This window comes from Amblyomma americanum, chromosome 2 (assembly GCF_052857255.1).
Source record: "Amblyomma americanum isolate KBUSLIRL-KWMA chromosome 2, ASM5285725v1, whole genome shotgun sequence".
Classification (NCBI taxonomy): Eukaryota; Metazoa; Arthropoda; class Arachnida; order Ixodida; family Ixodidae; genus Amblyomma; species Amblyomma americanum.
The window spans coordinates 166,735,040-166,756,257 of record NC_135498.1 but is presented as its reverse complement, the minus strand read 5'-3'; the positions used below and the strand labels follow the sequence as shown (position 1 = coordinate 166,756,257).

Below are 21,218 nucleotides of genomic sequence, written 5' to 3'. Positions count from 1 at the left end.
ATTGTTTTATTGCTTGAGGCGGTGCATTACAGAGGTGGATTCGCCTGATATTTCGGGCACCTTCACGTAATACACAGCTTACCATGGGTGTCGCCACATTCACGGTCAGTCGATCTCGTGGAAACGATGTGACTGCCTTTGAAAATACATATGAAGATGTAGCTCGCGTGTGCTCGGACCCGCCGTGCGTCTGCCTATTGTTGACTTCTCTGCAGCGAGAGAGGAAGGAAAAGGCGCTGGTGTGCTGATCGATTTTGGTGCAGCTTGTGAAGTCCCAGCAGGCCGAAATTAATCCGCAGGCTTCCACTGCTGGGGCTCTTTTTCTCTTAACTCTTTCCATCTCCTTCTTTCATTCCTTTCCTCACAAAGTGGTTCAGATGTGCACCAGGAGTGAGGAATATATTGTCCTTCGTTTTACAATAAATATATCCCACGCCACCTTACATGCGCCCAGTGTCCTGTCATCAAGTGTTGCATGTCCCATAAGCCGCATTCGGGGATGACTGGAGTTGCCCGACAGCAGTGGAATTACAGTGCTTCATGGGCAGTGGCTGTCGGTGTGGGACTACTGCGAAATATGCTCCATGATGCGTCTCGCAACTGGAGACTGTGTAATTCCTTTCTCTGCAGACTTCAGGTCACATGGGTTTCTGTTCAGCCGTGTACTGAGGAGCCTATGACTTGTCTGAACCTCTGAACTTCTGCAGGGCGAAACATTTTCTCACATTTTAAGGTCTTTGGTTTTTATAACTCCCGTAACCACTGCAGTGCAGCTCTTCACTCTAGGGCTCAAAGCTCACCACTGGGGTCCCAGGACTTTTAGCAAAGGCAGTGAGCACACGCACTAGTTCTGGAACAGAGACAAAGTGGGCAGGAAACTGCTGCTTGCATATTAATTTCCTCCGTCAAGACGTTTGTACGGTGCGCTGAGGCAGTTAATATTTTTACCTATCAATAAACATGTCCTTGTATTCAGTCTTTCGGTCAGGTTTCCAAGTTAAAGCATGCAGCGTGTTTCGAACAACCCCATAAAGATAATTTCTGGTCGGCTGTAACAAAACAACGTTTCGGGCCTCTCCTTGCTTTAAAAACAGGTTAAAAAAGCAACAGGGAGCCACTTTCTAATTTGTGTCTTGTGATACAGGCGATACGTTACAGTTCTTTGTACAATAGCATACGCTGGGAGCACGCTTATGTTACTGGTGCTGTTATGCTTGCGACGTGGGGCGCTGTAAATAGTTAGAAAGAATTAGGACGAGATTTTTAAGACACGTCTTTGTGCTGATACGTCCATGTTCAAGTTTTGTTTGGCCTCATACGAACCATCATAGCACAAGTCTTTCTTCGTTAAGTCTCTCAGCGTGTCTTTAGTTCTCTGGATCAAACGACGGTTAAACAGCTAAATGGCACAAGCGCAAAGATAAAACGTAAACTGTTCCGTTGCGCTGTTTCACCATCATGCCAGAGTAAATCGGCCACCACTTGGTGCCATTAAACGAATAAGAAGTACTTTTGGAATAATCGTTAAGCGAGAACTTTTTCATTTTGCAAATGGGCAGGTGTGGAGAATAGTGCTGTCGATTTTGTATCTGAGAGGCTCTTTTCACGGTGCGTCACTTGTGAACATGAATGCATGGCTGTGAACTTACGACGTGATGATCGATGACCGAAACAGTGTATGGGGGAAACTGTCACAAGCAGCATTTTTCGTTCATTTGTTCATTCTAGTCACTATTCAGAAACATTCGTGGCGAATTTCTCACTGCATATTCCTGTAGTCTCGTTCGTGGTTTGGAACGCTCGCGTAGAAGCGACGGTTAACTTTCCTTCTACGGCATCCGCAGCCGTCAACGGCCGCTGCGCACCTAACCAGTTCCTGTGCATGAAGTGGAACAAGTGTATCTACGAAGGCTACAAGTGCGACGACATCAATAATTGCGGCGACAACAGCGACGAGGCCAAGCTGGGCACCTCCACATGCTGTGAGTGGCGACGCGTTGGGAGTGTGCTCTGGCCGAGACCATCATACTCGAACGTGCCCGTAATTTTTCGGGTTTGTTAGCTCCTTATCCCAACCACAACATTTCGATAGCCGGTCCACACAAGAAGGAATACAGTGACCAGCAGATAAACCCTGATGCATTAGCGACGTGGCGCAAGTCAGCGTTCAATGAACTAAGCATAGCCTGAAGCTCTGCAGCTGACGTAAAGAGAAAGGAAGCATACTCTTGCAGTACCTCACGAACCATTTGTTTTTGCAGCCGCAGTACTGAGATAAGCATCTTGCTCCCGGAAACGATTGTCTCGAAAGAATAGAAAAGGGCTAAAACGGGGCCAAATCGCTCATCAAAATTTGATACTCGTTTGCGGTGCAGCATGCTTGTCGAATCCCCACAGGTTTTTATGAGCCACTTTCAAGATAGAGAATTTTTCTACGGTAACATATCTGAGCCCTCGTGCCGAGGCTCATTGCACAAACTATATGCGCAGAATATTCTTGTTCAGTTTGGGCTGGTAAACCGGTAACTCTGCTCGTCCACAAAAAGATAATATCCATGGTTGAATTCTTACAGCCGGATTTTACAGCCACAGAAAGCGATCAGTTAGGCTTAATTTAGTTCTAATGAACAAGGTTTAATTTAGAATAGCGAAGCGCAATGCAGGGTTCTCAGCATCCCTTTAACAACTAAGCAAGTCAGCGCGAGAAGCCGCATTGCGCGGATGCATCGTTTTACACCCTGTTAGGAATGTGGCTACAATTCCACCGCTGCCACCAGTGTTGGGAATGGGGCTACAACCCCACCGCAGGCCACCAGTATTGGAGACGGAGAGCCCTTGAGTCGGCTGACTCGTTCAGCACCGCAGGTCCCGGCTCCGAAGGACCTTGTCGGACTCCGTTAAGGAGAAAACTATGCAGTAGGTTCATTTTTACAAGCGTAAGACTAAATGTGAGGTTCTTTCACTGCACTCGCTGTCTTGTTTTATATCGTTCATCTTCCCTAGATTCCCCAGGTTGAGGGCGCCCTCGCCGGGGGGGGGGGGGGGGGGGAGTGGCCTGAAACTTTCACTTGTTCGCAGAAACTCACACCCCTCCCCCTCCCCTGGTCCCAAAGAGTGATGCCCAAAGGGCCAACATTCGTCGGGACCAGTATCCCCCTCCCCCTTCATAGCAACAACCACCACCACCACTCACACCACCGCACATATGGAAACGACCCGTCACATGTTGAGCCTGGGAGAGAGGATGATGCCGTTGGAGTAATGTCCTCTGGCCAGCTGAATGTTCCAATGCGTTGCCGACACCTGTTCTCCATCAGATGACAACCGACGCCCAAGGCCGAACGCAAGGTCGGGAAGAGAGGTCAAAAGCGGTCCACTGTCCTTAGAGATGCTTGCGTAGGTCGGGAACGATGCCCGCCAGCCCACCGCGGTTCTCACAACGTCGAAGAGCCACGTGAAACGAGCCCCTTTTGTTCCCCGACACAGTCACGGCGATTGGGGAAGGTAACAGCCGCTTGCTCGCTGCGGCGGCGTCGGAGACTTCAGAAAAGGGTTGTGCTCAAACTTAACTCTCCGCTCTGTCGGGTCCCACATTCCGACCAAGCAAAGCTCGGTAATTGGAGCCAGCTGACACCTGGGTCCATTCCGCGTGGCCCTTGACGGCAGGCCTGGGAGCGATCACCATCGAGTTGCTCGGATCCACCCAGTAGAAGCATAAGTGTTGGCTGCCAATAGGCGAGACTTTCTGTCAACGTTCCTAATCCAGACAGGCTGTCGCCGTCTGTAACAGCTCCTCCGTGGCCCGAAAAATCTCGAATGGCCAGCGTTGATGACCGCTAAGCAGGAAGAGATGAGCCTGGAACCGTGATGAAGGGCTGGCCTCCAGATATGTCATCCAAACTCGAGCATTCAACAAAGGAAGGCGTCAGTGGACTCTTCCCCGCGACAGGGCACCGCCCCACAAGCAAGCGTTTGGAATTCCCCAAACATTTACCATGCTTTTATGCAATGCCAGTGCGTTGTAAGGGTAGAATCTGAACTCAAACCTTTCCAGTTGACAGCAATAGCCGTAGCCAAAAAGCGAGGCTACATGCAACCCCAAAACCACCCAAAATCAAACAGCCACGTTACACGCTCAAGGAGTGGTCTCTCAAAGCTTTCAGTCCTGCAACTAAAATTTCGCAAAAAACGCAAAGCTTGGACCGCCTCAAAATCCTCTGTCAACTATATGAATCTGTCGCAGTTCAAAATTTTTCTCGGGTTGCCCTTACGTGATCTTTCCGAAGAAACATTGCCGAGAAGCTTGCTATCTCGAAGTTGAGGCTACATTGAAAAGAACAGAAATATTTCTGCATTCTGTTCAAGCCGCGTGCACTGGCACTATTCTCTGTCGGCTTCTTTCAATTAGATCTGAACACTATCGGCGATCAACTGCTAAACCACTTTGCAAAGTGACACCTCAAATGCCCTCGACAAACACCTTGGATTGTCAATTACCCTGATTTGCCAAAACATCACATTCTGTCTTGACGTGACAGTTTACTACAGCACCACCTCGTTCAAAATGCTAACTAAAAAAAATGGCCAGGCTTAGCTTGGTTAAGCCAAGAATGCGTTGCATATCTCGATGGAGTTCCGTGCTGCTCCGTTGACTCGATAGGCTATTGACTCGATCGCCATTGATACTGCCCGTGTAGCAGCGCTCGATCGCCTTTGAGTCGATAGACTATCGGTTCGACGGCCCTCGAAATGCCCGTGTGACAGGGGTATAAGACTCCCGGCGAAGGAGCGCAGCTCTTTTATACATATGCCGTGACGTCAATCATAGCGCAGCGCCCCTAGCGGGAGTAGCGGGAGGAGCGGGAGTCAGGTGATGGCTGCGGCCGCGCGCGACCGCGCCAGTTGGGGCCCAGCTTTTCCTCCGTGACGTCACGCGCCGGCGCAGCGCCCCTAGCGGGAGGAGCGGGAGTCAGGTGGTGGCTGCGGCCGCGCGCGATCGCGCGAGTTGGGGCCCAGCTTTTCCTCCGGCTGTCGTGACGTCACGTCACGTGGTTTGGTGGCTGCCCGGCCGCACCCAAGGGCTGAACTGAGTGATTGCAATATGCAACGCATAAAAAGTATAAGAACAAGTTCTCTCTCTTTTGCGTTCAGGGATTAGTACTTTAGCTGCGCCCTTCTAGGACGCGTCCCTCTGACTTCACCTCGAGCTGCGAAGGCGCGTAGAATTAAGACACCCCTCGCGTTGGTCACTCCTTGACCCCTGTCTCCGTCTCTGTGTCCTGTCCAGACAGTGTGAACTTCTCGGTAGGACATGTAGTGCCCAACCCTACTACACAACAAAGGTATGCCGGCACGACGTCTGTCTATCCCCCTTCCACACTTTGAGCCAATGGTGCTGTTTCCCTTCTGACCCGTCTGCTGATACGCTGAACGCAAGCGAGTGTCCCGTGTTTTCTTGTATCCTGGCTCTATAAACATTGGCGTGGCGACTTTCGACACCTTTTTTTTGCCCGGACATCGTCCCAAACATTTTACAGGAATCGCGTGCTTGAGCGTTTCTGCTGTCAGAGTTATTTACCTCTTCTTTTCTCCTTTTTTGAGAAGCGGATGCTCTGTTTCTAGCAGGACGACACACTCTCACGCTGACTGCTCTTGTCTTAAGACAGCACGACTCTGCTACTTTTGCACGTCGTGGCCTTTTTGTGCGCTTACCGGCGATTTCTTCCTTCGAGGACAATTTCTTGGCATTATTGGGGGATTTGTTCTTTGACCTATCCGCACGTGTCGCATAATCAGAATCTACTCTCTGACACGCAATGCGGTTCTTTTCTTTCGGCTTTGGAACAACCCTATCTATCTTTACTGCAGTGGTACCTCGCACTGCTAACTCAAGATCAGAGCCTTCCATTTCTTTCTGCTCCTGGCATGGCGCGCTCTTCTGATTGCAGCGAGCCTCCAGCGTGCACCTCGGAGTCAACAACCAACTACTTTGGTTTCCCATACCTCCTACTGGTACACTTCTCTGCAGGTTGACGAACCAGAATCGCGTTCGAGTCACAGCTGCGCATTAACTCCACGCAATCGGCTGGCGGACGTTTCACTGCCTCTGGGTTATGCACCTCATACCTCTGAGGATTGTCCTGTTCCATTTGCGCATCATCGTGCCTGCTTTGAAGCTCGCCTGGCTCATCTTTGTCGTACACCCTGCAGTGGCACTGTTCTGCTCTGTACTATGCGCAGTTTTCAAGGCTACCCACAGTTTCAGCTTCGGCACCTGTCGATTGTGTCGCATCCCGGTTTCTTTTCCTAATGCTCCGATCAACTTTTGCCACTATGCGCTTGTGCCCTGCCTGTTGTGCCATTTTGCAAAGTTTAAGACTACGTTCGTTCTTGGCATTCTGCATTCTCACTCTCTGCTTTCGTCCTTCATTCTGGACTGCGCCTCGTCGAATCTCAAGTGTACGCTCCAATCGCTTTAGTTCTTTTCTTCGTTTTAACCTTCCCACTTATAGCGTTTCTTCTCTTCTTCCTACTCCCGATCAGCTTCCTCCCTAACCTTACGCGCTTTTTCCTCTTGGTCGGCTTGGTTGGGCCTTCCGTACCCCTGCACCTCTGTTCTGCTCTAACTTACGCTCTCCGCTCTTTCGGGTTTTACACTGCTACCGGGTAAAGCTCGGTAATCGGAACCAGCTGTCCATTCCGCGGGGCCTTTGATGGCAGGCTTGGGAGCGATCACCATCGAGTTGCTCGGAGGCACCCAGTAGAAACAGCTTTGCTGGCTGCCAACAGGCGAGACTTGTTATCGCCGTTGCTAAACCAGACTGTCGGTCGCCGTTCGTAACAACCGTAGCGCACGCCTGGTGCGACATCTCATGGTATGATCCCTATTGCCTGTTTCGCGAGCGCCCCTTCAGCCCGTGCCTTGACCCCACGAGGGCTCCCATAGGAGGCCCACTAACTTTGCATCTCAATTCTCAGAGCAGGGATTTTATGTTGGCTGATGCAGCATGGAATTAGTGAAAACAAACACTCTAGACCTCTAGCGTTTGCTATCCTCCGTTATCCCCATAGCATATTCCTCTTTGCCGTAAACTTCGTTTTAGAGAACAATTGACGCCACGCAGTCACCATAGTCGGATACAACTGAAGAGCGCAGCGGCTTTTCCCCGTCAAAGGACTCCCTTCCAGCCAGTGGCGTCGGCTGATTCTCATCACCCTGCTAGCATCACAATGCAGGCAGCGGCGCCACAATGGAGAGAGGGGTTTATCGCCCACCATAGAAGGAATGGATTGTTCCCTTTTATCAACCACTTTCTGGTTTGTCAAACTAACAGAGTCATGAGACTCGGCCGACTCCATTGGATGGAAGAGGATCCCTTCACAGAGAAAAGCCGCTGCGTTCTTAAGTTGTATCCAACTGTAATTTGCTAGCAGATCTCAACTCCTCTTTGGTGAACATTACGTGGTGTGCCCTCATCTTGGTATGTTAGGGCGGTGGGTGCCATCTCATAGTTGCCCCGCGGAGTTTTAGAGCATCTAAAGAATAATAAGCAGTGACGTGCGAGCATGAAGGTGGGAAGTTGGGCGGTTCAATGCCTTTCGTGTATGTTTTGAGCACTTACAAAAAGTGAGCGAGCGAATGTATTAGATTCTCATTCGTATAGTGGAGTCATTACGGCACCCTTGACAAGCATAAAGACAACCAAGAGTTAAGAATGGATGCCGTAAATAGTAATGAATGCAATGATTTAAAATAGGAAGAGCAAAAGAATATGCTCTTTAACTGTGAAGATTTTAAGACCAGTTTGTGGTAGTCTTATTGAACACGAACGAATTTATTTCCTTTTAAGCAACTTATTTTGGCATATCTGCTTTAGCTTTTAAGTTGTTTTGTTCTTCCTTCGCTTGACGCTGAATGTATGTTTTAGTGGTATCGCAGAGAAGGACAATTTTTTTAACAGGCCTCTACCCATTACGCTGATCCTTCATAAAAAACTTAGGAGCTCTAATGCATTCTTCAAAATGTAACATTTATTTGTCAATGAGTCATATTTTAGCTGTTCTTTTATGTTTCGTGATTGGTTGTGCGAGTTGTATCATTCAGGAGAACTGACAGCATTTTCACTTCTAGAAAGTGAGTATAATATAGGTTGATTTATTTATGGGCGTTTAACGTCCCAAAGCGACTCAGGCTGCGAGGGACGCCGTAGTGAATGACTCCGGAAATTGCGACTGAATTGGGTTCTTTAACGTGCCCTGACATCGCACATCACACTGGCCTCTAGAATTTCGGCTCCTTCGAAATTCGACCTCCGCGGCCGGGATAGAACCCGCGTCTACCGGGCCAGCAGCCGAACGCCATAACCGCTGAGCCACCACGGCGTCTACACACACACACACACACACACACACACACACACACACACACACACACACACACACACACACACACACACACACACACACACACACACACACACACACACACACACACACACACACACACACACACACACACACACACACACACACACACACACACACACACACACACACACACACACACACACACACACACACACACACACACACACACACACACACACACACACACACACACACACACACACACACACACACACACACACACACACACACACACACACACACACACACACACACACACACACACACACACACACACACACACACACACACACACACACACACACACACACACACACACACACACACACACACACACACACACACACACACACACACACACACACACACACACACACACACACACACACACACACACACACACACACACACACACACACACACACACACACACACACACACACACACACACACACACACACACACACACACACACACGCGCGCACACGCACACGCACACGCACACATATAGGCATTTTTCTACGTGGCACAATCTACAGAGATGTCTTCCCTAAGTACTGCAAATAGCCTCACTCTGACTTATTCACCAATGAAATATAACGGATGTTTCACCTAAGATGCCTCGCGATTTCAAAAGAAAAGGCTTTTTCGGCATAGCATTTTCAGCGGTGTACCGTATCAGGATACAGCGAAGACGTAGGCTGATTAACTAGTATTGAATATACTTCATTATTATCGTAAGTCTCCTTATTTACTGAGAGGCGTGTAGGTCACCCCAAGTAATATCTATATAAGTTTTTATAATTTCGAAAACGCAAATATCTTAGGCTCTGTGGCCCAACAAATTTTCTCTCTTTTGACGAGTTACATGCACTGGAGGATTTGCTTTGCCTGCAAGGTTCTTGGAAGCGCCCGCTTTTTTTTTGCAAGATGCAGGCAAAATTTGTTGTCCCACTGTGGCGACGGTAACTGCGCTTATGAAATTCTAAAGAATTATATCGATATTACTTACCGCGGGCTGGGGTACACGCCTCTCAATAAATAAGGAAGATTAACAGTAATAGTTAAAAAGCTAGCTACTTTATGTTAGTTAACCAGCCTACTAGCTGCCACGTGATGCGCTACACCGCTGACAATGATATTATATGCCGAAAAAAAGCACTCTTGTAACTAAAAAGAATATACTCCACTTTTACTCCACCTAGGTTGACTGCCCTAAGAACATTTGACCAACACTGTTCCCACTTCGAGGTATTGATCAATTCGCTCTCGCCCTACCATAAGCTTGCTGTCCCGGTAAATCAGTTGGTAGAGCGACTGCTCCGGTGAAGCGGTGGACCCGGGTTCGAACCTCGAACCAGTATGAACTTTTCTTTAAGTGCGAAGGTTCTGAGAAAGCTGTATGCTTTCCTTTGTTGCCGTTGACTGCGCTTGGGTGGATGCCAATAAATAATTACTCCCTTATTTCAAAAAGCCTATTTTTGCTTAAACTCGCAGGGCATCATAGGTGAAACACACGGTATTAATTGGACCTCCGTCAATATCCTGAAGTCAGGAGTGTCCTTTGAGTCCTTTTCTTTCTTTTTTCTTATTTTCATTCCAGCAGCTTCTCACTTGCGCTAAAAAACCATGAACATTGTTAGCCCTTCTTTTGTCTCTCTTTCCCTGCTCTTTATTTCTTAAGCTCTATGTTTATCATCGATTTCACAGGTTTGCTCTAATGCGCGCTCCTCTATTTTTGCAAAATTGAACCCTCGCTCATACGTAGTTTGTACGCATACTTTGCTATAACGGTGTGATATTTGGGGGGAGGGGGGGGGGGAATGAGGGAAGCCGTAGGGGCGGATTCGAGATTAATCGAGACACCCGTCGACCAGTATCCGGGTCGGTTCACTTATCGCTTCTATTCAAATGCGTGAACTATCGCGAGGGAGCGCAGCAAAACAGAAACAAAGAAAAATACATGCAGCAAACTTTTCGCACATATAATTTTTGTCAGCACGTGGCGGCGCTGCGATGTCAAAGGCTTTTATTACATTAGCCAGAACAGCAACAACGTCGGGCATCGGGAACACCAAATCACCTCTTTTTTGGTGTTTAGTGAGCCCCATCACTGTTGATGCAGATGTTCTTGATTTATATAGTCTTGGTCAGACGCCGGTCTTCCGTTCTTCGACTGCCTTTTCAATAGCGATGTATGCTATTGCAGTATTTTCCACAATTGAAGGTGGAGGTTACACTGACAAAAAGAAAGAACTTTTTCACATCATGTGCTTAATTGACGTATATTTTGCTTTAAAAAAAAAGAACTGCATGCACAAAATTCCCCCAAAACTAATGTGATCCTGTTTAAAAGATATTACTTTGAAGGCCGCAGTCAAATTGATGACCTCATTCACAAAATTGGGTCGTTTAACTAGTGTTTCTTGTTTCTGCTTTGTTTAAACTTGAGCATAACCAGGTAATTTCAAAACGCTAATGCTTGGCGGATTCCTGCGGCGGCATCGTACTCTGAGGATTGGAGGGTCTTACACTGGATAGGAACATGTCGTATCGTTTCCCTGCCTTGCATGAAGCAGCAGCAAACATCACCCGTGGTCTCAAACATTTACCGGTACAACTTCGTCCTAAAGCACACAGCTATATGCTCGAAAAGTACACCACTCCCTTGGGAACTGCCAAAAAAGTTTTCCTTTTTAATCTCAGCTATAGTCGTATTATAGAGCTCCAACGTCGTCTTATCCAGCAACTTTTTTTGGCAGTGAGTATTTTCTAAGGATCGTAATTTATGGTTCAGGCTTGGATGGATGGATGGAAGATAGAAGCGTCCCCCTTAGAAACATGATGGTGGCAGCTGCCGCCGTGGTCGGCTTTTTAAACTTTATTTTTATTTAACGGCGTTATAAATTGGTCTGAACTTACGCCATTTTCTTTCAATAAATTTCAGTCTTACACCATTCCCTTCCAACACTTCTAAGCAGGAGTGGGAGCACAGTGCCGCCTCGTGGCGCGCGGGGGAAGTTACCCAATTGCATTTTTTTCAATGGGCCACGCGTCGAATGGGACGGTCGGAGCTACCCGGCGCCGCCGATCAGGGTGGCCATGTTTGGACGGACGGACAACAATTTGCGAACAAGCGGTGAGGTGAAACTCTAGCCGTTAAATGTAGTAATTATAACGTACCTGTCAGGAAGGCTGAGGACAGGTAAAATACAAAATGAACCTTCTACTTGGAAAGGTTCTCTTTACGGCAATGAACTGTGGGACGGAGCACACTTTGGAGCGTTTCGCAAGCGCAGTTTGAGCTAACATGTTTGTACCTATGTTTGTGCAGTCATGCCGCAGAGCTCCCTACTGCTGATTTCGTTCGGTGTCATCAACTTCATCATTACTTGGATTTCCGTCTTCTACTGCTGCGTCAAGAGTGCCCTGTCGCGGAAGAAGGTGCGTAGACATGCATATGCTGCAGGCCGACGTTGCGTACGTAGGCAAATGTGGGAAATTAATTCCAACACACGCACATGCAAAAATTAATACACTTATGTTTAGCTACGCCATTTTGTTCCCCCTCAGAAATCAAGTGGACAAGCGAATAGGAGGCTTGCAGAAATTTGTAGCAATATCTATATTACGGTAGCATTTTCAGCCTTCAGCGTGGCGGCGCGAGGCGGTGGCGGTGCCGCCACAAGGTGGCTGTCACGTGGTCGGTCACGTGGGGCGGAGAAACTGCCGGCGGCGCGGCGCCGTGGCTGATCACGTGGTTCGTCACGTGGTTGTTCACGTGACCAAGTTTCACTCGGTCAGCTGTAGCTGTCGCGTCACTCCAGGTTTAACCAAAGCTAAACCACCGCCAATTTTTTTTCGTCCTAAAAACGATAAGATTTTAATGTTGCTTCTGTACGGAAGGAGGGGAACATTATGAATGCATATAAGTGAAAACGTTGATAATTGAATAATATGAAAGCCCCAAAATTTATGCACATAATTCCATGGGAAATGATAGACGTATGCATATGTAAATGGAGTTATAGAATAACGTTTTTCTGCGTAGCGGTAATATGCGCAATATACAAAAATGAAACACACCTTACCTCTAAATTACATGAAGCAGTAAAAAAGATGTTTGGTTTTGTTTATGGAGCTTTAGCTTTCCAAAGCGACTCAGATAAGGGATTAATGCTAAGTCGCAGGGAAGGTCATTCCAGTCGCGAGCTGTGTGGACAAAAATTGATTTCTGAAATGTAGTAGTGCGGGCACGATGCGGGATGACGCTGTTTGGATGGCCTGTACGGGGTGCTCGACGTACTGGTAGAATTAGCTTGCTGTCACGGGGTGAACAATGGAAAACCTGTGATAAAGGCAGAGACGTGAAATTCGGCGACGGGAAGCGAGAGAAGGAATATGTTTTTGAAAGAACAGTCGAGTTTTTGTCAGTTTAGATATTACAGCCTGCATGAAGCCGCGGTGCATAAATTGTTCAGAAAATGTATTGTCCAATAACATTCCAGCACGCAGTTCGGCGGGTACAGCTGTGTAACTTGAGAAAGCGTTCCTGCAAAGAGGTTTGCATTTGTTTTTCGTGAGAGGCTCATGCGAAAAAAATAGCGCTCCTATGGGCCGACCATGTGCGCTTTATGCTTATTATCACATTGTTTCAGCTGGAAACAAATGCACCCCTGGCATCTTTCAAAATGTTCTCAAAATAATTTCCTGCTCGCTGCATTGCGGCGCTGTCTGAGCAGGCGTTGCGGGAGGATCGCTTCGGCTCTGCCACGCCCCCCATCGGCAGCGGCTCGGCCAGCGGTGGAGACGGAGCCACGGCTCAAGAGGTTTCGGCCGAGGACGACGGGTCACCCGACCTGCTCACCACCGGCGCCATGAGGTCGGAGAACGTCACCAGGGTAAGGCACTGGCGGGTCCTCACCACACTCTCACTGTCGCGCTGAGTGCTTCAGTACGTTTGGAGAGGGCCACCTTAAAAAGGGGGCGGTATCTGACGTACTACCACTGACAAATTATATGAAAAGTCGACATTTGAAGCTGACAGAAGAAAGAAACGTTGATTAACCAAGATATACAAACATGTTAGATATTATTGTGACGCAAGTTTCGAAAGACTGATTAGCCGCATGAGTATTTATTTCTTCAAGCCTTAGCTGCATTCTAATCTGCTATTTCATGCAAGGCTGGAAGAGCTCAAATAAAGCACGGCTAGGACGTAAAGGAATACATCTGCATAGCGAAGCGAAAATCAACACCGATGGAGCGTGGACCGTATTCGGGAAAGGAAAAAAGTGTCTGTTACGGAAAATAAAAGCTTGTGCAAGCCTGCTTGTTCTCTAAAGCTGGTTTCTATTATTGTTGGTGTAGAATTTGAGTTTTCTTTAGAGTTGGTGTCAAGCCAAAAGTTCACAACTGAAGACAAGTGTACGAGGAGTGGCTAATAAGTGACGAGACTGCTGAAATCTTGCAACTTAACTGTTGTCACCCTCAGCTTACTCCGCTTCTCTCTCTACGGACCATTGGCGACGAATGTTTTATTGTTGGACAAAGAGCTTAATGTTGTCATGTGTCACCGCCACCAGGAGAGGCGTCGCTTTCTCCTTGACGTTATCTCCATGGAGTGCAACAATCTGTTCTCTCCAATGGAGATTTTAGCTTAGGAAACTGGTAAAAGTCTCAGGGAGCTAGTTTTGGAGCGTATGATGGATGGTCCAGCACTGCGGTCCTCTCTTCCGCCAGGAAGTGCTTTGTGGACACAGCACTGTGAGCTGAGGCATTGTCGTGGTGAAGAATGCGAGCGTTTTTTTCCACATTTCCGGCCTGCTCCTTCCCCCTAATCATTAAGCTTCATCAGAACGTCAGATAATATTACTGACTGACTGTCTGGCGAGGTGACAGCCATCCTTTTATGAGCGGGCCATTGCCATCAACGAATACTATCGGCATTGCCTTCACTTTTAACTCGCTAATTCTCGCCTTTTCAATTCGATGACGTCCGAATTTTCCAGTGCATAGATGGTCGTTTTTTTCTCAGGAGCGTACAAAACTTCCACGTATCGTCACATTTGATCGCCTTTTCGAGAAATATAGTGTGAGCGGCAGGCCCTTCGATAACTCTTGCACACGTGCGCTCCTCACTAATACGAGATGCTGCCTACAGCACACCTACTCTCGTTCTTTATCAGCCGCACCTTGCTTATCTAAGGACAAACAGATATCCGTATTTAGTTATATTGCTTTTATTTGCTGAGCAATAAGAGCAATAATCGCCAATTCTTAACTTCGATCATTCTTCAATGGGTTTTGAACTCCGTAGCGCTTTTCAGTCGATCTTTTGTTTATAATAAAAAAGCATCTCCATGCAGAGTAATCACACTCATCTGATGAGGAAAAAACTCCTAAACTTTGGCGTGCCTCTCTTTATTATCGAGCTTAAACTGCCGTACTATGCCTCAATCTTAAGTTGAGAGTTCCTCAACAGACACCGCGGCAGGCGTTGTACACTTTACAAGCTGAGCATTGATAACGGGTTGACAGCCCACTATATACCGGGTGTCCCAGCTAACTTGAGCCATGGGTTAAAGAATAAATTAATAGAAACAGGCGAGTGAAACCAGTTGCATATTGGCGATAGCATTCTTGCGCACCACAGGCATTTTTTTTGTTTCGCAATTAATTAACAGTTTTATTAGGTTAATTATCTATGTTAATAAATATTGACTTTAGACAACAAATTGCATTATACAATAAGGAAACCCTCAGGTGTGTCTTTTTTTTTCCCAGCTCCAAAGAAAGCCTGCGAAATACAAAATAAACCACATGACTAATGCAGTTGCGCGCCAAGATCGCGCTGCTCTCAACCGTGGTTTGAGCAAACGAAATCACCCGCAGCCTTGACTCGACGGCCCGCACCAGCGGCAGGCCGATATGCTGGCGGTGGTTTCTCGTTTGCGTCAGCCAGTCGCCAACATATCGACCTGCTGCTGGTGCGGGCAGTCGAGTCAAGGCTGCGGGTGATTTCGTTTGCTCAAACCATGTTTGAGAGCAGCACGATGGTGGCGTGCAACTGCGTCAGTCACGTGTTTTTTTTTTTCATTTCGCGGGCTTTCTTTGGAACTGGTAACAAGAGACCGCGGTGCAAGAATACTAAGGCGTTGACACTGCGCCCACTGGAGCGTCCCGATTATACTCGGCCGCGGCGGAGCGCGCCTTGCAGTTCGGCGGCAAGCCGACAGATGGCGCCGATGTCAGCAGGCGCAGTTTTTAAGCAGGCCGGATTTTTAAGCAGGAAATTGCCAAAGAAAATATCTATGATAATTGTAGGGGAAGCTCTTTGTTGTTTGAGGCTCGGACGGGAGTTTTGCGGACTAAGACATATAGAGTCAGGTACCTTGAGATAGACACGTTGTGCGTTGCGTGCGTGCGGAGAGGAGGAGGAAACGGCTGAACACTTGATACTTTTCTGTAAAGGGCTTCACCCTACAGTGGAAAGCAGCGGGGCTGATTTATCCAAGGCATTGGGGTTTAAGGACAGTGAAGGGAAAGCAGATTTTAAGCGGGTAGAAGTTACCAAGCGAAGGTTATCTGATTGGTGGCTAAAATCAAGAGAAGAGGAAAATTTCATGTCATGGCTAGGTGGCTTGAGCCACCGCCCGATTTAAAGGGTTCAGCCGTATCCATCCATCCAGTTGAGCGGTTCTGGCGCCTTGAGATTCCGCTGCCCAAGCTCGATTTTCGCTTTGGTGGCGTGAATCGAATTCAAAACGCAAAAGAAATTCGTTGCTTGAAATTAAAATCAGTAGTGTGGCCGTCTTAAATTTTTTTTGCGTGAAATTATCTTGTGTAAAGCAGTTAATGATATGAACTCGGTCGAGCAACACTCGAAGCTCATTCATGTTTCGCTTCCACGCTCAATTCTTGTTTCATTCAATCTAATCATAGATATAAGCATAATTAACATAACTGGGCGTCCTCGTGCCCTTTTCCGCTCACAAGGGCAGAAAATTATTGCATCGAAAAGTTTTTGCTTCACGCTTATCGTTGCTTCTTCACTCTATATGAACACCGTTCAATCATTGTTTCGTTCAGTGGGCTCATTTTCAAGATGCAGAGCACTAGTATAGCGCGGCTATTTACAACTCAAATTTTAGGTAAAAACTTTCTCACGCCGGAAGTGTACCAGACGGGATCAAAGGGTGCGTCGGATCATAGACCATAACGAAACACGAAAGCATGAGAAAACAGCATTTTTATTCCGATGCAAGTTTTCATAGAACGGGCATAATTTTCAATCAGCTCCTTCCACTGGAGGCTAAATGGCGATGTGGTGTATTTGGTGAAGCACCATCAGGCTGTTTCCGGACCTGCAGGCATCACAGCAGGCAAGGAAGCTTCGAGAGGTCGCATCGCACCGTTTTCGTCGACTTCCGGCCGGCGTAGCTTGGATGCTTGCGCAAGAGGTTTCCTCTTCTGGGGTGGCTTTCTATGTCTCTGGCCGCGTGAGATACTTGGGACAGTTCGGAAATAACGTACTAACTGCATCTCTGGAAAGCCCGGGCCTCTTTTCCGCGTAAAGTAGCACTCTTCCATCGAGCTCCGCGTAATATGCCCGGGATATCGCGTCCTCTAAAAATGCTTGGCGCCGACATGGTCAGTGGGCATTAACGTCCGGTCTAGGAATCGCACGGCGACACTTCTCCAAAAGAACATTGTCGGACGGAGCTTTGAGTAATGGCACAGGCTCCGCACATGTCCGGTAACCCGAATTGCAGTTCGGCACGAAGCACTTTCTTCCCATTGCGCAGCACTCACCTGCTGTGGGCTATTCTGCCGACGATAGACACAAGGTCTTGATTCAAAATAAAAGAACTTGTTAAAAACAGCACAGCAGCGCAGTTGCACACTCCGAAATGTGCCAAAAACACGTGCGCAGTGCCGCGCCACGCCGGACCGAGCCGCCCAGCGTGGGCCCGCCTTTCGCAGCGCCCTCTAATGTTGAATTCCAATGGCAGATCCGGATCAAGTTTTTCTGCTCTGTTGGGAGCAATCGTATTCCAATGGCAAAATGGGAGTGCGAGTTGTCTGTTCCAACGGCAGATCGAGATCAGACGTCGATCCCGGATCGCTCCGTGGAGCAGCGATATTTGCTCCGCCGAAATGGGCAGATTTGACCGGAACCCCGCGCGACGTTTTACTTTCCCGCGTCTGCTTCCGGTCATGACCGGCTGCATCCTTCCTGTGGTCGCAACGCGGTGATCCGGGCCACGTACAAGCAGTATTTCTGACTTTTTTTTTTAATTGAATTCTCCCAAATGTAATTATTTTTCGTTTTGTTCGCGTCCGCACAAGTTAAAACAAAAAAATTTCTTAACAGGATGTCAATTCCATCGCGGTCAATTCTTTGTAACCGCTTTTTAGACCAAAATCATTGACTTGTTTGAACCTCCCGCGCTTTCTGACGTCAGACGACGCGTACTCTCTAAGCCTAGCAGCTCTGTAAATAAGGAAGCAATCTGAAAATTTGGCGCGTTTCATCACTGGAAATTTGTGGTGCGGGCATCATCACACAAAGCGAAAGCTTCGTGCGCCTTTTGTTTGCCGTGAACGTGCGAGACAGAGTGGCGGCAAGGACGAATCGCTGGTGAAGCGAGAGGCCGCGCTTCGATGGGCGCCGCCATGTTGCCTGAACTTGGAGCTATTCTTGCGCTGAAGTGCCCCCGCGGGAGCGCATGCATTCCATTGGCAAAATGGGAGGGAGTGATCTCCGCCTGAACTACGCGCTCCGTTTGTGATCCGGCGGAGCGCTCTCGATCTGCCATTGGAATTCAACATAAGTTAGCGATCGGTTTCCATGGCAACCCTTCGCCCTCGCCGCGCGCGCGACGGGAGGAGAGTGTCAACACCTCAGTATCTTATTCTTACATCGTGCAAGAGACGCACGTGAGGGTTTCCTTATCGTAAATGATGGAATGGGTGTTTCTGAAGGTTCTCGACAACTGTTAAAATGCAATTTGTTGCCCAAAGTCAATATTTAATAATTTATGTAATTAACCTAATTAAACTATTAATTACCTGCGAAACGAAAAATTCCCTGTACTGCGCAAGATGGCTGTCACCAATATGCAACTGGTTTCACTCGCCGGTCTCTAACCATTTATTTTTAACCCTTGGCTTAAGTTAACTGGGACACCCGGTATATAGAGACTCATATTGGAGACCTCGAATAAATAGCGTCCGCTGATATGACGAAGACAGGAAGAAACAAGTGAGACGACAGGAGAGAAGCGTTTTCCTTCATGTGGTCGTCATTTCAGCAGACACTATTTATACAGAGATCATGCCGAAACTAACCGGTCAGAATGTACTACTGCAGCATAAAGTGGACGTGGCTTGCGTTGACTTGAATTTCCTTACCATGTCCAACATTCTCAGACAAAAATTTTGAAAGCTCGAAAAGTGTAAGATGATGTTATCGAATATTGACGGTAATGATCCATTTCTTTGATGTGTAACAAAATATTTCTTTTAAAGTGTTTCCATCCAACGCATCGAGCAGTTCAGACTGCCATAGAAAACCAATGAAGAACACTTTTCATTATAGCAAAAACGTTAATAGTAAAAATGCAAGACTGCCGCCGGGTGATGTGTGGATATGTTGAGTGTCGTAGTGAAATCTTGCATTATATAAAAAATTGCGTTCAAAAACAATTCCCGCTCAAAAACGTTTTTATCCAGAATTGTTGGGTATGAAAATGTTGAGGGTTAAATATGATGGTAGTGGATTTTCATGATCCAAGGGCATCTGTGGCCGAAGAGCGCCATGGCACGAGGTATTTTCGTTTGCTCAAGGTGGGGTCAAAGACCCATTTTCCAAGCATTTCACCCTGAATAAGCCGAGAACCAGCCCAGGGGAAGCTTGTAGTACCCATTGTACCACGGTTGGTACCCGGCGGCACTGGCGATCGAACCCCGCACTTCCCGTATGCGAGGCAGATGCTCAACCGCTGCTGTGGGGGTTCAATATATAATACATCTGAACCGCAACTAAAATTTAGCTTTAAAACCGACTAATTTACAAAGGTTTTTAACAAACCCCTAAATCACATTCGTGGCATTGATTAGCTGGACTCTTCATGAGATGTGGACAGCATCAACGCAGTGACAATTTTTTATATTCACGTTTCATCATTGTTTACTTTAGTATCACCGGTATATTCGTCTTGGATTAATTTCTAAACCTCGAATGCGCTGGCCAACTTGAGTTCATGGAAATTGATCGTGAAGATTACAACTGTGCCAAAAAGAGCCGCGATGCTTGAGGCGCTAATGTGAAACGGCGTTTTCGGTTAATCACCTTACATTTTCATCATTTTTACATTGTCGTTTGCTCTGCGGTTTATGTATTGCATATACTGTGAGAAACCGCTAAAGCTTTGCTTTAAAAGTGATTTGAAAACACACACGTCCTCAGTCCCATTTTAAAATCGCAGTATTTAATGCTCCGGCAGCCATCGTTTTTTTACCTGCCTGTAAACACACTTAGCTAGGTTGTTGAGCCACGCCAAAATGGCCGAATTCTCGGGTTCATTACCCGCACGGTACACGCGTTGAGCAGGGTACAGTACCCTTCTCATGTACCACTGCCTCGAAAGCCTAAGAAACCATGTTTTCTCCATGTATGAAGTTAGACTTTTGAACCACAGCTAACACTTCCTTCAAACCGTGTGGCTCAAGTCCGCGGTGTCACATTAACGCAGTATCTATCGCACAAACGTCGTGCACCTGCGATGGGAGTGGATATGCGGACGCAGTGTGCGTAGGACTAATAGATAGATAGGGCCCTGTGCCTCGCTTGAGGGGTTGACAGGGGTCTTTAAGCAACCATCCCGACGGTTTCAACATAATAGAGCATTCGTTCTAAAACAGCGCCAACAAGACAAGGAAAAAAATAAATGTATAACAGAGCGCTCGTGTTGTACGTTTCTTTCGTCCTTGTCTTGTTTGCGCTGTTTTAGAATGAGTACCTACCAACTCGCCCAGGCTTCTACTTTGACAATAAAGCATCACGATGGCCTCGGAAACCGTCGCTCATCTTTCGGTCACTCCTTTCTTCAGTCTGTGAAGTATTTATCGAGAACCGATACGTTTTTTTTTTTCGCTACACACGTGCGTACATTAACCGGAAGCACTCGGCGCCGGTATGCAGCAGCCTTTGCGGACAGTTGGGGCGGGGAAATTATGGTACGCCTGTTTAAGACATGTTCACACCACTGCTGCTTACAGGGTGGGAGCTCCAACCGCGATCCGCTGGTGGCCTCGGTCAAAAAGAGGGACGCCGACGATTCTTCCTACGCCGGCGGCGAATAATGCGCAGGGCATCCTTCGTCACGGAAACGGGCAGCACCGTGTAGCGTCGGTGTTGCCGTCGACGCCGCCCATGGCCCTCTCCGCTTCTGCGGCTCCTCAGCATAGAGGGCTTTGTTACAATACTCGAATTATATATCTTTTATGTGTGCTGTTCTGAATTTATGGCTGCTATCAGACCTACTGCGCATTCACGAGCTCCGTGGGCAATAATAACTATACGCAACAAAACGCAAACTCTGTACTACGAAACAGACAAATAGTCAAAGCGCACTGTTAGGTGCTTGAGTAAAAAGTTTTTAAAACAAAAAACTGCTCGCAACTCACCAAACGCAGCACAACTTTCAACAATATAAGAATGAATGATCATCTATACGCGCACCCCTTGCAGTTTGTCAGGAGCGAGACGACCATTTCTAAAACTC

The 21,218-nt window shown here is 47.5% G+C and overlaps 1 protein-coding gene across 1 annotated transcript in view; it reads left to right on the top strand.

Annotated features, from left to right (window-relative positions):
• The window catches only part of LOC144120209 (uncharacterized), a 36,575-nt gene extending 15,722 nt beyond the window's left edge, over positions 1-20,853 (top strand). The window contains exons 5-8 of the mRNA XM_077652624.1: positions 1,845-1,982; positions 11,762-11,871; positions 13,170-13,328; positions 20,713-20,853. Coding sequence (XP_077508750.1) covers positions 1,845-1,982; positions 11,762-11,871; positions 13,170-13,328; positions 20,713-20,796 — 491 coding nt within the window. The 3' untranslated portion in view covers positions 20,797-20,853. The remainder of the gene's footprint in view (positions 1-1,844; positions 1,983-11,761; positions 11,872-13,169; positions 13,329-20,712) is intronic.
• Positions 20,854-21,218: the final 365 nt, after the last annotated feature.